This window comes from Peromyscus eremicus, chromosome 11 (assembly GCF_949786415.1).
Source record: "Peromyscus eremicus chromosome 11, PerEre_H2_v1, whole genome shotgun sequence".
In the NCBI taxonomy this organism is placed as follows: Eukaryota; Metazoa; Chordata; class Mammalia; order Rodentia; family Cricetidae; genus Peromyscus; species Peromyscus eremicus.
Genome location: NC_081427.1, coordinates 48,572,633 through 48,589,743, shown reverse-complemented (window position 1 = coordinate 48,589,743; position 17,111 = coordinate 48,572,633). Strand labels below are relative to the sequence as shown.

At 38.6% G+C, this 17,111-nt stretch overlaps 1 protein-coding gene across 1 annotated transcript in view; it reads left to right on the top strand.

The window, feature by feature from the left end:
- Positions 1-16,394, top strand: part of Cenpk (centromere protein K) — a 35,233-nt gene extending 18,839 nt beyond the window's left edge. The window contains exons 6-10 of the mRNA XM_059276143.1: positions 7,260-7,342; positions 7,429-7,527; positions 9,515-9,641; positions 11,902-11,955; positions 16,164-16,394. Of these exons, the coding sequence (XP_059132126.1) occupies positions 7,260-7,342; positions 7,429-7,527; positions 9,515-9,641; positions 11,902-11,955; positions 16,164-16,322 (522 nt within the window). The 3' untranslated portion in view covers positions 16,323-16,394. The remainder of the gene's footprint in view (positions 1-7,259; positions 7,343-7,428; positions 7,528-9,514; positions 9,642-11,901; positions 11,956-16,163) is intronic.
- Positions 16,395-17,111: the final 717 nt, after the last annotated feature.

Genomic DNA, 17,111 nt, shown 5'->3' with positions numbered 1-17,111 from the left:
TGTTTCAGTTACTTTAGAGTTTACAATACACATCTGTAACTTATAACTGATATGACTTTTTTAAAAAGTTAGTGGAATCCCTTGCAATCCTGAAAATAGAATACTAGTTAATATATTCTTCCAAGGAAAGAATGTTAGCTAAGAGGTCAGAGTTTATTGTAACTCAGGTTCACATGCCCTTTTGTGCTGGTCAGGTATCGCAATTATATCCATGTCTCAGGACCTTTGGATTTATTTTTTACTCCCTCTGGAATTTTCTTTTGCTAGATAGTAACTTTCGTTGTTTTTTCTCCCTTTTTTCTGCTACTTAATGTTATCTGGTCAGAGAGCTTTCCACATTTTAATGCCTTAAAACAGCTCTGCACCTCACAATTCTATTCTTTTTTTTTCTTCTTTTTCTTTCTTTAAATCTCCCTGGTATATACAATGTTGTAGTTATTTATTGTTTAATTTTCTGGATTTCACTTTGTTTTCTTCACTCTTGCATTCTGGCCTCCTTCAACAGTGAGTGTTGAGTAGCAGATTGAACCAATGCTGACAGAATCATTTTAATTTTTTTGCCTTTAGTTTTGTATGTTCTCATTAGAAAAGAGGGACTAGAGAGATGGCTCAGCAGTTAAGAACACTGGCTGTTCTTCCAGAGGAACCGGGTTCAATTCTCAGCACCCCCATTGTGGGAGCCCGTTCTCGGGTTCCTCGTGGCTTTACCCAGCAGGTCCTCATAGAGGATGATTAGACCACGGGCCTGAGTGCAGGTGTCTGAGATGGTCTGCACTTGGCTGTGCTGGGGGAGGAGGTCTTTTGCTCCACCCCTTGGCGTCTCTATAAAAACCCTGGGGCAGAGGCAGTCGGGGCCCGTTGGAATAGGTTCCAGGCCCTCTCGAGGCTATCCTTTATTTTCTATCTGTTTATCTCCGCGATATTCTCCGCAATAAATCCTTCTATCTAATATTTCCTGCTGCTCACACTCAAGAAAACTCTGGGGAACTGTGGGGGTGGTTGGGTAAACGCCCCACAGAATGGCGCCAAGAACAGGGACTAAAGAAAAAAGAAAAAAGGGACTAAAGAAAAAAAGGGGGGACTAAAAAAGAAGGGGGGACTAAAAGACAAATGAACAGGGACTAAAGACAAAGTAATAGGGACTAAAGATAAAGGAAAATAATAGTTTTATTACAGAGTTTTTGGCGAAAGTGCTGAGTTCAGCCCTGCCAGTGGATGAGGCATGCCAGTGTTATGGAAAATATATATTTTTTATATATATTTTTGAGAGGCAGGGGTTTTATCCTCGAGAGAAAAAAAGCGGACTGGAAGGATGTCCGATGCTGCAGCGAAATTCTCTTCTGTCAAAATTTTCTATCTTCTATCCCTTTCTCAATTTCTATCTGTGAAAAATAAGTATAAGGCATAGGGTAGTAATATAGTTTAGGAAAAACTTAGAAGTGTAAGATTGTGTAGAAAAAAATAGGCAACTAGACAGAAAAACTCTTCAATTTTCTAACTTTGGGGGCTATGAACGCAAACTGGGAAAAAAAATCTTTCTTTGGGCTTTTTGGGTAGTAAAAAAGCTCTTCTTTGAGCTTATGGGGAAGAAAAAGTTTTCCTATGGAAGCTTTTGTCCTGGGGACAACTGAAATGCTAAGTCTGAGCGGCAGGAGAAAGTGATTTCTCCCTGAGGCAAAAAATGGGGGTGTAAAAAGCCAAAAAGTTTAAAGTTGGGAAGTTTTGGGAAAAGTTGGTCTTTCTCTCGGAAAAAAATCTTTCTCTTAAACTAAAAGCTTTTCTTGGAAAACTTGGGAAAATCTAAAAACCTCCATCTTTCTCAAAAGCTCTTAAACTTAAAAACTTAAAAACTCTCAGAAGGAAAAATTAGAATCACCTGAAGATATTAGTATGGGGACCACCTGTGATTAGCTCTAAGGGAAAACAACAAACCTCTTAAGACAGCAAAACCTAAGTTCTCTTTCAAGCTTTAAAAATCCTCCCTGCAATGCAGGAGGCAGGGACAAGTTTCTAAAAAACCTCTAAGCTCTGTCTCTTCAAGCTAGTAAAAGACAGTGGGTCAGAGTACCCTGAGGGAAACGCTGGGAGAGTGTGGGTAAAGAGCTACAGAGAGCCCAAAAGGGCCAGAAACTTTACCTGAGAAAAGCAAAAAAGCCAAGCTTTTCAGTTCAACCGAGCTGAGGCATCAAGGGTTTTGTTTCTGAGTTGAGCGTTTCAGAATGAAAAGGTGCTCCTAATCGTCCTAATGCAAAGATCCCCTGAAGCAGTGCAAAATGTTAGCATTGTATCCTCACTTCTGACCAAAAACCCAGAGGCGACTGGCCAGCGTCTCTGAGTCGGAGTGCATTTCGGGGATACTAGGGTTCCTGCAGTTGCAAACTTCCTGGAGCACAGAGCTGAGGCAGGAAGGTGCAGGACCCAGGGGAAGATTGCTAATGAACAAACAAAACTAAAGCCAGTGGGAACAGCACAGTTGTCCACTTTCCTACAAGTCCCGGGTTGATAGGTCCACAGCTGCAAAAAATCTGAGAAAAAGCTTTCCTATCAGTAAGGACCTTTCTGGGAAAACAGTAAAGTTGAACTGTGTCTGAAGCAGTTGTGCTGCTGAGTCAGAACGCTGTCTGGGGAGAGCCCAGCTAGGGCAGAACAGAACTATCCAGGAGTAAAGCTTTCTTTTCTGTCAGAGAAAGCACCTCTTAGAGAAAAGCTTTGTTTCAACTGACTCCCATGAGATGAGGGAGTGTAGCCCTAAGGGGTGATTGCCTCTGGAATAAGCTCTGTCCTTGAGCACCCAGACAAGCAAACGCAACCCACTGGGGGACTGGGCCAGGTGAAGGTCTGATAAGGCAAAACACCTGTCCTAATGGGAGTTTAGAAATGGCAAAAACCTCCCTTGTTAGATTTTCAGTCTGTACGCAAACCACACAGACCCTGAAAACAGAAACGGACAAAAAGCCCCTCCCTACCTTCAGTAGCAGGGAAAGCCGCCATTGTAGTATTGGAAACTGTTCCTGGGGTAGAGGGGATAAACTTGAGACCAAACTGGGAACTGTCTGGGAGAAAGACTCTGAAGAAACAGAAGGGACAGAATCCTCCCCAGAAAATGCATGACCTATGAAAAGCTGCTAGAATTTGAGGCAGATTTTGGGGGGGGAAAAGCCCCTACTTCCAAAGGCAGCTAGCAGAGGTACAGAGCCGCAGACAGATACCTGAAGCTCTGCATCTTGGGGGGGCGGGGGGGGGAAGGAACAAGCAAAATGAGATAAATCAGTGGGAGAAAATCTCTCCGAAAGAGCTATGGAAAAGCTGTAGTGCATGATCTTGTTTTTCACTGACTGGCTAAAACAAACACAAGCCCCGAGGAAAGTTGCTATCAGAAATGCCAGCCTCAATGCTAATGAGGCAGGTGCAGTTCTGATTTGGAGGCCAGTGTCAATTAAAGGAGAGACACCTGTTAAAGCCAGCTGAGAGACCAGAACCCTCCCAATGTCCCATAATTGAAAATGTAAAATGCCTGTTCAAATCTCCCATTGCAAAAGCAAAAAACTTTGTTCAAACCTCCCGGGCAAGAATTTGTAAGCAAGTCTGGTAAAAGAACCAGTTGAATCTCAGACCCAAAAAGAAATATGGGAAATGACTGATATAAGGGAAATGATATAAGGGACTGATATTATTATGGACTGATATAAGGGAAATGCATTCTGGGAAAGGTAGTTTTTCCACTAAAGATGGCGACATTGCCCTGAAACACGTTTGTCAGCTCAAAAATACGTTCATGGTAAACTGAAAATACAGCTTTTAAAAGAATAAGGAGGAAAGTCGTCTAAGAGTTTAAGTGTCAGTTCCAATGAAAAATTGAAAGGATATGGAACTAGGTGCTTCGCGGTTTGGGGCTCCGTTGGTAAAATGCCTTATTTACCCTAATAGCTGTGCAAAGTTTTTACGGTAGCTGGATGACAGAAAGCTACCTATAAGAGCAAACAAGCCACTTTAAAATCCTTAAAACAAGGGAAAGCAGTTTATACACTGAACGTTGTCTTAGAATTGAAGCACTTAGGGGAACTATTATGAATTTGGGTGAAGGGACAGCCTCTAGTTAAAAACTGTTTACCGCTGACAGTGCATCTCTGCCGGTCCGGAACGGCTGAGAGAACTGGCAACTTTGGAGTGTGGCGTCATCCTGGGAAGGTTATAGTCCCCTAGCAACAACTATCACAATTCTATAACAACACTCAATAAATCCCAGTGTTTTATAACAAAGCTGACTATAAACTCTAAACGTTAGCAATGATGTACGTACTTCCTGTCTAGTTAAGAATCTTTCTAATAGAGATAGTGATAATAATTAAGAGTAAAAAATAGAAAAAGGAAAATAAGATATGTAAGTTTATAAAAATTCTCTTGTTAGATCTGTGTTAAAAAATCTTTAGGTGTTTGCTAAGTTAAATATATGCTAATGGTAGCCCTATATAAGTTTGTAAAATAGATCTATAGATCCTTTAAGAATATAAGCTTGCAAGAAGTATCTAAGGTAGTCTTAAGACATGTAGTGATAAGCTTGTAAGAAAAGATGTTAGCTGTAAATGTAAGTTTAAATAAGAATAAGATGGAATGAATATAAGAAATATATAAGTAATAAGAAATATATTTGCTAAAGTAGTTCTATAGTTTCCTTAAGGAGTATAAATAAGTAGATGTTAATACGTTATGTGAGTTTGTAAAATGTAGATGTTGAATGTGAGTCTAAATGCTTTGCAAGGCAAAAGGTTATATGTGAGTTTGTGAAAAAGTGTAAATGCTAAGTGAGTCTATGCTTAATGTATATGATGAAAAAACCTGAGATACAGAGTTAGTGTCCTAGGAGACTGCAAAGCAGGCAGTCTGAGTGGTTTTTCAAAAGCTCCAGAAGCCACTAAGAAGCTAAGAACGGCGGACGCCAGAACTAGCACAAGGCATCCGCAGCTGAGATTCATGGAAAATCAACGCAACACAGAAAAACCTGAGCTAACATCAAAAACGGTGCGGTTTAGAATACTACTGTACCTAAAAAAGGTCTCTGTCTGTGAGAACAAGGGTTGCAGAGACGCTTGTTTGAAATAAAATTGTTAACGACAAAAAGTTTTGGTTGAAAACCATCTCTTCATATTTGGAAGTGAAAGCCTGATACTAGAATTTATTTGTTTGAACTTTTTGAACTTAAAATGAGATAAAACTACAAAAAGATTTTGGTTATGGATTTCTTCATATTTGGAAGGCTCGTACCAGAATTTATCATTTGAATTTTGGGACTTAAGAAATGAAATGAATAGTAGAGATTTCATTACAATGGAACAATTTTGAGTTTACTTATAGTAATGACCTAGAACTGTTTTCTGGAATTGGGTTAAAAATGGAACTGTTTAAATGAAGAAATTTATTATTTCTACCTAGAATCAAGATGCAGTTTTGTGTATGCATATATGCTTTATTAATTGGTGATTCATGAATTGTTTTGTGGAACTGTTTATGTAAAAATGAAATTACTTACAGAACTGGTTTTGTGTTACAAATAGAACTGTTTAAATGGAAAAGTTTGGGTTTTCTAACCAGGCTTGAGATTTTGCTTAAATTATAAAGAAAAGGTGGAGAGTTAATATTCCTTAGTCTAATTTCAAAAGTTGTTTGAGTGGATTAATGTCATGTTTTTGTTAGTAAGAAATGCAAATAGGGTATACTAAAAGACTACTTTTAAAGTATAAAGAGTTTTATTAAGAAACTGCTTTTGGATGTTTTGCTAAGTTTTCAAAGTGTTAATGGTTAGATTGAGAAGACTGCTTTTCAATATGGGTTTGTAGGAATTGTATGAGTTTCTTCTAACTAGGTTTGAGGTTTTCTTTAAAAAATTATAAAGAAAAGGAGGAGTTATGAGGTTGAATTATGTTTGCAGAACCCTATTGATATTAATGCACCCTGGTTTTGTGGAGTTAAGGAAATATTTAAGTTTGATGTGAATACATCGAAGTTTTTCCTATGTTCTGTTAGCAAGAAAATTCAAATGGTTGAGTTAAAGTTGTAAGGCGGAGAAAATTGTTAACTATATTTAGCACCATATATGCTAATTCAAATGGTTCTGTTAAGAGTTTGCTTTGTGTTATAAGATTGAGAGAATTGTGACTATGTATAGCAATATTTATGTTAACCTGTTAATGGTAATGATGAAGCTAAGGGATTCTTTAAGTTTGTAGTTGCCTTAAGAGTTTTTGGCTTAGAAAGGGCTTGAGGCAGCTAAGACTGCTGTAGTCACCTTGGACCTAATTCAAAAGAGAAATGCCATCTATATCATCCTCTACTCCCATACTGGGAGGTGTAACAGCTATGGAGATTGCTGTAAGCCATTAATAGTTATTTTTTTATATATTAAGAAAGGGGGACCTGTGGGAGCCCGTTCTCGGGTTCCTCGTGGCTTTACCCAGCAGGTCCTCATAGAGGATGATTAGACCACGGGCCTGAGTGCAGGTGTCTGAGATGGTCTGCACTTGGCTGTGCTGGGGGAGGAGGTCTTTTGCTCCACCCCTTGGCGTCTCTATAAAAACCCTGGGGCAGAGGCAGTCGGGGCCCGTTGGAATAGGTTCCAGGCCCTCTCGAGGCTATCCTTTATTTTCTATCTGTTTATCTCCGCGATATTCTCCGCAATAAATCCTTCTATCTAATATTTCCTGCTGCTCACACTCAAGAAAACTCTGGGGAACTGTGGGGGTGGTTGGGTAAATGCCCCACACCCCATGACAGTTCACAACTGTCTATAACTCCAGTTCCAGAACTTCTGACATCCTCACACAGACATGGATGCCATCACAACACCAATGAGCGTAAAAATAAAATATATTATATACACATATGTGTGTGTGTGTGTATACATATATATACATAAATATATATATATGTATATATATGGCACCCACACACATAAAGAACAAAAGAAAAAATAAAATAACCTCATTATAAAAGAGACCTAATCTACTAAAAACAGTTCACTAATTTAATTTCAGTTTGAAATTAAAATTTGTAGCTTGAAACTCCTTCTATTTTATATTTATTATTGGTGTGTCACCAAAAACTTATCATCTGGGTGCTATATATTTTCCATTTCAAATTCTTTCTGGTAGCTATTTTTACTATTGGCTTCTACATTGAGCCATAGATCAATTTCACTGTCATTCAGAATCTAAACTATGTATAAGCCAAAAGGCTAAGCATTAACTTACATTCTTTTATTTTAGTTTCAAAATTTAAGACATAATCTTGAAATGGTAGTATCTACTATTCAATCGAAGAATGAAAAGTTAAAAGAAGACTTAGAAAGGTAAACTTGTAATTCCTATTAATCATTGATACATACTGAGTTCGCACTTAAATTTTTATTGACCCTATTGTTTTCCATTTTTAAAGGGAGCAGCGGTGGTTGGATGAACAGCAACAAATTCTGGAATCTCTTAATGTATTACACAGCGATTTGAAAAACCAGGTTGTGACATTTTCTGAATCAAGGTACTTAGTACTGTGTTCTAGATTTTTTCAAATAGATTTTTTTTGAGAAAGTATTTTTTATATTAAAGTAGATTAAAAGTGGCCCAGTTTAAGTGTGTAAGATCTGTCCCTGCCCCTCATCTGCCATGTGGTGGTGTGGACAAAGTGGAGATGTCTTCCCCTCCTATACGCCTCACCATTGTGGCAGGTGGTGGAGCTGGCCCTGAGGTCAGGAGAACTGGTGAGCTGGCCCAGCATCTCATTGGCTGTAGCACTTGGGAAAGCAGGCCCTGTACCTCTCCTGGGCAGCCCAGTAGAGCTGACCCTACTGGTGATGGTACAGGTGAGCTGCCCCGGAGGGCGTAAGTGTGGGAGAGCTAGCCCCACTTCTCATCTGTCATGTAGTATGGGTGGGGGAGAGATACCCCCCCTTAACCTTCACCCCTCGCTGCCTACAGCACTCAGAAGAGCGAGCTTTGCACCTCATTGGGGCACCATAGTAGTGCCGATCCTGCTGGTGGGGGCACATTCGAGTCTGTCCTGAGATCGTGAGAGTGGGAGAGTTGGCCCTGGACCCCTTGTCTGCCATGTGGTGTTGAGGGAGAAGGAAAGATGCCCTCTCCTCTTCCCCCTTGCCACCTGTGGTGAAGCAGAGAGCTGACCCTGGCCCCCACCATACACAGAACTAGGGAGAATGAGCCCTGCACCTTGCCTGGGCAGCACAGTAGAGCTGGTCCCAAGAATGTCAGTGTGAGCCCCACCCCTCATCTACCATATGGTGATGTGGGCAAGAGAGAGAACCCCCTTTCATGCCTGTTGAGGCCTGTGATAGGTGGGAGAGCAGTCCCTAGGTTACTAGATCGAGAGAGCTGGCCCTGCCTCTCACCAGCTACAGCACTAGGCAGATTGGCCCCTACACCTTGACTTGGCAACACAGTTGAGCTGGCCCAGTGGTGTAGGTGTGGGCGAGCCAACCCAGAGGTTAGGAGAGCAGGAGAATCAGCCCTGCCCCTTGCTGCTTACTTCATAGGGTGAACTAGCAGGGGTAGTACTAGAGAGCTCACCCTGATGTTGAGGATGAAGGAGAGCTGGCAGGCTGACCAACCCAGCAACCACCCAGACCCAGAACTAGAGCTGTGAGTTGGCCCATCCCAGCATCCACCTTATCTATGATCAGCTGGAGCACATGAAGGGGTTGGTCCTGCAGACCCAAAGTGATAGGATCTCCATGACACAGGACAACAACAGGATATCTGGGAGAAGCCCCAGTGAAGGACCTGTATTGATGATGTAACAAAAACAGAGTCCTCACACCAGACAAACAACACTCAATGTAATGAACACTTGCAAGTGACACTATATGGACTAAAGGACTGTGTAGCTCACTGTGTCACACTACAGCTTCCACAATGAGACTTTTCTTTTCTTTGTTTCTCTTTTCTTTTAATTTTTTTCTTGTTTTATTCTAGGGGCAGGGTGTTAGAAGGGTAGAGAGCAGATGGGAAGGGATGGGGAGATGGTTTGGATTGAGATGCATGATGTGAAATCCACAAAGAATCAATAAAAAGTTAAATTTGAAAAAATAAAGGTGGCCCAGTTTATTGGGAATCATAACACTTGCTCTTAATTTTTGCCAATTATTAGTTGTTTCTTCTTTTTTGAATGACTTAACTTACTAGTTTCATGACATGTTATAAAGAATATTCTCAGCCGGGTGGTGGTTGCGCACGCCTTTAATCCCAGCACTTGGGAGGCAGAGCCAGGTGGATCTCTGTGAGTTTGAAGCCAGCCTGGTCTACAGAGTGAGATCCAGGACAGGCTTCAAAACTATACAGAGAAACCCTGTCTCAAAAAAACAAAAAACAAAAAACAAACAAAAAAAAGAATGTTCTCTAGTTATGCGGATCAAATGAAGTTTCGACAGCTTTGATCAGCTTTATGTATAACCAGAAGCATGCACAAATATATTTTATTAGTTAAATATTTGTCTTGTTATTTTTATTGTTAGAATCTTTAATGAACTGAAAGCTAAGATGCTTAGTATAAAAGAATTTAAGGAGAAGCTTCTGTTTACCTTGGGTGAGTTTTTAGAAGATCATTTTCCTCTGCCTGATGGAAATATTAAAAAGAAAAAGGTAAGTTTCAGAGAAGATATTCTTTTAGATTGTTATCATTGTAACTGTTATGTGTGTGTGTGTGTGTGTGTGTGTGGTGTGTGTGTAAACAAAAGCAAAGGAATGAAGGCATAATAAGACATGCACATATATGCCTTCATCCTATCATAGTTACTGAAAAATTAGAGCTACTTTATCGTTTAATAAAATAGAGTTGGTTAAAGACATTTTTACAGATTTTATGCATATGGCATGTGCACATGCTTTCTTTGCACAGCTTGTTTGTGGAGGTCAGACAACTTAATAGGAGCCTCTTCCTCCTTCCTCTGCATCTGTGGACTGCTGTCCTTTCTGCCTCTCCTCATGTGGCCAGCATTGATACTGTGTTAGTAGGCTGCTGTAACTAAAGACCAGAGACCCTGGCATAAAAATGGAGTTTCTTTTTCATTCTAAAATCCAAGATCAAAGTACTGTCAGAGTTATTTCCTGATGAGGTCTATTCCTGGCTGGGAGTTGCCACCTTTTCATTCTCTTCACATTGCTTTCTGCTCTGCATGCAGGGAGAAAAAGAATTTTTTAAGTTTTCTTACTACCTTCCTGTTACAGAAAACACACATGTATACCCCTATTTCAATTTTGTGTGTGTGTGTTTTTACTTTCAGTATTTATATTGATTAAAAAACTACGATTAGTATGTGTGTTTAGCTTTTATTCTATTTTATACTGGATCTGTTACTTACTTTTATCAGTTCTTAAATTTCAGTCAATATTTGTAAAATCTTTTTCTTTTTTCTTTTTTTATGCATTTTGGTGTTTTGTCTTTGTATGTACCTGTATTGCACATGTGTGAGTTACAGAAGATTGTGAGCTACCATGTGAGTGCTAGGAATTGAACTCATGATCTCTGGAAGAACAGTCAGCGCTCTTAACCACCAACCCATATCTCCAGCTCCTTAAACCAATAATTTTTAACCAAATGATTTGTTTAAGAAGAGTTTCTGAGACTTCAGCATATCTATTTAAATTTAATCTGTGTCTTGCTATTTGCTAGTCAGTTCTGTAACTATGCTTTCTCCACTATTAATGGTACTTTATTCTTTTTTACTTAGCATGGTATTAGATTTTGAGATCCAGCTTTACTCAGTTATCTTTATTTCAAGAATAATTTTGTTTTCTCTGTTCTCCCCTCCCTCCTCCCTCACCCCACCCCCTTCACCAGTATTTTACTGTGTAGCCTTCCTAGTTAGCCTGAAACTGAAACTCACAATATAGATCATGCTGGCCTCAAACTCATAAAGTTCTGACTGCCTCTTCCTCCTGAGTATTGAGATTAAAGGCATATGTCACCACCATGCCTGGCCCAGTACTTTGGCATTTTAGGTGATATAATGCTCACAAGTTAGCAGGATTAAATAGATGTCCAGAAATTTAATGAATAGCATTCTAGCATCTGCATTTATCAAAGCAAATATTCTTTTTATTCTTGATGGTTGAATCATACCTAGATCACTTGGGAGACTGGAATTTTTAACTTTGATTACAGTTATGAGGGATCTCAAATCTATGTTATGAGAAAAAGAATTGATGGAACTAAGGAGGATTAATATGAAAAACACCTGAGTATTATAGTGGCTGTCTTCCAATTTATTAATGAGATATTCCATGTTATTCAAAGGGGAAAATTTGGTGAACTGAGTAAACATTAGGAACTGATGAACTATGAGGACTTTACAAGGAAGGCTCCCTTAGAAGCCTACCTGAAATGTAATGGGATACCATCTGCTTGGAGGGTTTTTGTCTGGTTCAAGCATGCTACTTTACTTTACAGTCTTAAATACAATTTGTATAATATAATTTCTTGTATGTTATGGATAGCTAGAATTGTATCTAACAATAATTATAAAGGTTTTCACTGTCTTAGAACCTTTTTCCGTTGCATTTTTAAGAATCTAACTTGTGGGGCTGGAGAGATGGCTCAGAGGTTAAGAGCACTGACTGTTCTTCCAGAGGTCCTGAGTTCAATTCCCAGCAACCACGTGGTGGCTCACAACCATCTGTAAATGAGATTTGGTGCCTTCTTCTGGCCTGCAGTCAAACATGCTGTATACATAATAAATAAATAAATCTTAAAAAAAAAAAATCTAACTTGTACCATAAAGTTGTTGACTTTCAGAATTTGACTTTAGTTACCTACTACAATTATAACTAAGAAATGGTTTTAAGTCTTGTAATATATAGTTTGATTTCTGCCAATGTTAATTATTATTTACATTTCTCAAAGACAACCACTCAAGAATCAAAAGCACAACTGATAACACTAAATGAAATGATAGAGGTAAGTGTAATTTTTAATTTGAGCTGTCTCTTTGGTGAACAATTAGACTTAAGACAAAAAATGCTACTTTGATTTTCTATTAAGAATATTTGATTCTTGCCGGGCGGTGGTGGCGCACGCCTTTAATCCCAGCACTCGGGAGGCAGAGCCAGGCGGATCTCTGTGAGTTCGAGGCCAGCCTGGGCTACCAAGTGAGTTCAGGAAAGGCGCAAAGCTACACAGAGAAACCTTGTCTCGAAAAACCAAAAAAAAAAAAAAAAAAAGAATATTTGATTCTTTAAAAAAAAAAGAATATTTGATTCTTTAATAGAGTTTCTTATTTGGTCATTTACTGTTTGCACCCTAACATCTTGTGCTGTTGTGCTGATAGAATTTCAGTTTACAACTCAGTCCTGTGGCTAATGTAGCTAAAACATATAAATGAATATAACATTTTTCCTCATATAAAGCGCTTCTTTAATTACAGCAGAAAGACTAATTCTCACTTTTTATTTTGGTATTTATTTTGTTTTATAAATAGATATCTTTGGCATTGTCAAAATGTATTTGAACTTTGGCCAGGTTATTAAATATATGAATTACTTTAGAAAACCTTTGACAGAGCCGGGCGGTGGTGGCGCACGCCTTTAATCCCAGCACTCGGGAGGCAGAGCCAGGCGGATCTCTGTGAGTTCGAGGCCAGCCTGGTCTCCAAAGCGAGTTCCAGGAAAGGCGCAAAGCTACACAGAGAAACCCTGTCTCGAAAAACCAAAAAAAAAAAAAAAAAAAAAAAAAAAAAAAAAAAAAAAGAAAACCTTTGACAGAGAAGTCTGTGAAAAGCAAGAAGTGGTGTGCTTTGTATTTTTAAAATTTTTTTTCTTTTGTTGAAAACTTTTTTTTATACAATATATTCTGATTATGATTTCCTTTCCCACAACTCCTCCCAGTTCCTCCCCACCTCACCTCCCATCTGGATCCACACCCTTTCTGTCTCTAGTTAGAAAATAAACAGGCATCTAGGGATAATAATAAAATACAGTAAGATAAAACGAAAACAAACCAACTGGAATAGGACAAAATAACCAGAAGAAAAAGGGCCAAGGGAAAAGCACAGGAAACACACAGATGAGAGACACACACCTTCACATCCTAAGGAATCCCATTAAAAACCCAGAAGCCATTCTATATATGCAAAAGAGCTATAAGGCTTTTAAAAAGCCCTCCCGCAACATTATGAGACAAAGAGCCTCCAAAGATGCCACTGAGTTCGTTTTTCTTGGCCATCTGCTTCTGGGCATGAGGACAACCCTTAAAAGTGGTTTGTTTCTCCAGTGTGACTCTTGGGGAAAACTAAGTTTTCATTGGCAAGTGGCTCTCAGTTGGAGATAGATTCTGGACTAGGGGTGGGTGCGGATGTTCCCTTCTCTTCTCAGCTCTAGGACTAGTAAATTGAGAAGAGTGTTTTCAGAAAATATGTTTCATTCTTAATGTGTTGGGTACAAAATCTCAGGTTTACTGCCTAAGAATCTTTCCTAGTGAATATTTTTTGGTATGAAAAGCAAGATAGAAATGTTTGTCTGATTTGTAATCAGAATTTGTTTAGTAATTCCTGATTTTACTAGTTTAAGCTGAAACCGTAACTTTTCTTGGATGTATTCTCTTTTTTAAAGTAAAAAGATGTCATGTTAGGCCAGTGAGATCATTTAGTGGTTAAATGTGCTTGCTGCAAAGCTCAGCGGGGTGAGTTCAATCCCTGGGGCCCATGTGGTGTGTGGAGAGAGGACAACTCATGCAAGTTGCCCTCCAATACTATGAAGCATGTGCATGTCCACACATGCGTGCATGGGCACGCACACAGATATGCATGTGCACACAGAGAAACAAATGTAATAAAAAATTTTAAATTATATGTAATAGAAAATATCATCTGAAACACATGGTTATAAATTTTAATGGTTTCCATGGTATACAATATAAAACTTAGAAAACCAAATATCTCTCTGCAGTTCATATTATTAGTGACAAAAATAAATAATACATAAGCTACAATTTAGTGAAAAAATTAACATACTCATTTTAAATGTGAATTTTCAACATATTTCTACTGTCCTTTTTATTAGAATTTTAATTACTGTAATTTCATAAAAACTAGAAATGTAAAATAAGATCACTTTGTTTGGTTTCTGTGGTATTGGGATGGAATGCAACTTCTTACCATAGACAAGTGTTATACCACTGAGTTATATATCCAGCTCATAAGGCTTTTAAATTGTATTAAGATAAACAGCTACTCTAAAATATGAAAATTTCTGTATTATGATACTTAAAAGAAAGAGAATTCTGAGCTTTTCATTCCCCAGGATGAAGGGCTTGAAATGGGAAAACTAGTGGTAGTCAACATTTTTATTTCATGAATTTAAATATTGAATTATGAGTATGATTGAGATTAGAGCTTGAAAGGTTAATTTTAGTCACTTTTACAAAACTTTATATTTGTGTAATTTTGCCTTTTCATGATTCTTAAAATAATAATATCTTTAATTAAAATTGACCTGGCAATTAATCATTTGTCATGAATTATGTGTACCTAAGCAATCCCTAATCCCTCTGAGTTCTAAGTTCTAGTTTCATAAATTGTTAAATCACTGGAAGGTAGATGAAGAGACAAAATAATAAAAGACATTCAGTATTTTTACCATATTTTGTGAGACATTAGTTTTCAAATAATTAAATATTATTGCTTCATGAAAAATCTCTGCCATTGCCAGTAGATTTGTAGAACACCATTGATTCTTAGATCTCATTAGCTAGATTCTCTAAACTTTCTGGTAATGACAGAACCTTGGTTTTCTTTTCTCTTATTTTTTAAATAAGATTTTGATATAACATAAATAATAAGTTTGATTGTGGTATTTTCACATGTATCATTGTGCCTTGCTTATTTTTGTCCCAATTACTACCATCTTTCTTCCTTATTCCTTCCTTTTGCTGTACCTTTCCACCAGATAGTCTCCCTTATTTTGCCCTTCTTCCCCTCCTTAATTCTTTTGTTTTCTCCTCTTCTCCATGCTTCTTTCTCTCCCATATTGTAAACAACTTTCTAAACAGTCTTATTAAATAAGAAACACAAAGCCAAATACAGAGGTAGTAGCCAAAGAGATCAGAGAACTAGCAAAGAGCCACTACTACCTTATTTTACCACCTCCCCACCATCGCTTCCCCAGAGAGAGCTTCTTCCTGCCTGACCTGTGCTTTTATTGCCTTTCTGTTCTGCCTTCTCATTGGCTCTAAGCCCAGCCATGTAACTTCCTCGTCACTACCTGTCTATACTGACCTCTAGGTCTCTATGGTTGGTACTGGGATTAAAGGCTCGTGTCACCACACTTGGCTGTGTCCTTGACCACACAAAGACTCTGCCTGCCATGTGATCAGATTAAGGGCGTGTGCTACCACCACCTGACTCCTGTTTATGGCTCTCTATGTGACCTCACTATGTGACCTCTGATCTCCAGGCGAACTTTATTTATTAACATACAAATAAAAACACATTTCAGCACAATTAAAATATCACCACACCATATAGTTCTTCTTGCTCTACTTTCACTCCACTCATATTTACACACATATACATACATATACTCCTATTTAAAACTAGATTCCATATAAGGGAAACAGGATTTTTGTCTAAGGTGGGCTTATTTCACTTAACATGATATTCTTAGTTCCATTTTCCTGAAAATGACACCATTTCATTTACTATAGATGAATAAAGAAATGGTGATTTCTTTTCCCTTCCAAATATTCAGAGACTCTTACTAGCTTTCTTTTGAAATTTGTGTGCTGTTTTCAAGTTTTAATTTCTCCCCCCCTTCGGTAACAGGGATAAAGCCCAGGGCCCTTACGTAGCTAGCTAAGTTTTCTATACTTCATCTATATAAAATTCAATTTTTAATATTCTTGCCCTTATCCTAATGGAATTCTACTAAGAGCAGTAGGAAAGTTGTAAATATTTTTAGGTGGGTTTTAGGAAATGTTCTCATTTTAATACATATTCAATCTAATAATGTAGTCTTTAAAACTGGATATTGTTTAAGTACATAAAAGTAATGTTTATGAATAGCAGTTCAAGGAGAAAAGATAGTCAGTGTTCTTTGGAGGGTAACCTTATTGTTTTATGAAAGTATGTAGACTTCCCACAAAAAGCTCATTTGTAATAATTTTTTCCTTAGATGCTTATAAATAGAATGTTTGATGTTCCACATGATCCATATGTTAAAATTACTGATTCCTTTTGGCCACCATATATTGAGCTGATTCTGCGTTATGGAATTGCTTTGAGACATCCAGAAGATCCAGCACGAATAAGATTAGAAGCCTTCCATCAGTAAAATGATGTTCTTGTCATCCACGGACAGAGAAAACAGGGCTATTTAAATAAAGGATATTATTTGCAAATCCAAGGCATAGTCCATTCTTCTTTTTTTGTTTAGAAATAGGGTCTCATGTATCCCAGCTGGCATTGGGCTTACTGAGTACTGACTGAGTTTATAAGCCTTCACCATCATACTCTGGCTGTCCGTCTTCTTTGTTTTGTGAAATGACTTGTACTGCCATTATACATGTTCAAATGTATATTGTATATTACAGTTTATAAATCTTTTTTTCATTTTACACATCAATCAGAGATCCCCCTCTTCTTTCCTCCCACCCCCCAGCCTTCCCCCCGCAACCAACCTCCCATTCTCCCCCACTAGAAGGCAAGGCCTCCTAGGGGGAGGCACATCCAGTAGAGGCAAGCCCAAGCCCTTCCACCTGCCTCAAGGCTGCACGAGGTGTCCCATCATAGGTAGTGGGCTCCAAAAACCCCCTCATGTACCAGGGATGGATTCTGATTCTACTGCCAGGAGCCCCCCAAGCAGATCAAGCTACACAATTGTCTCACCATGCAAAGGGCCTAGTCCAGTCCCAAGCATGCTCCACAACCATTGATCCAACTTTCTTGAGTTCCCACCAGTTTGGTGTGGTCGTCTCTATAGGCTTCCCCATCATGATCCCGAAGCACTTGCTCATAGAATCCCTCTTCTCTCTCCAACTGGACTCCTGGAGCTCTGCCTGGTGTTTGGCTGTGGATCTCTGCATCTGCCTCCGTCAGTCATTGGAGAAAAGCTCTGTGATGA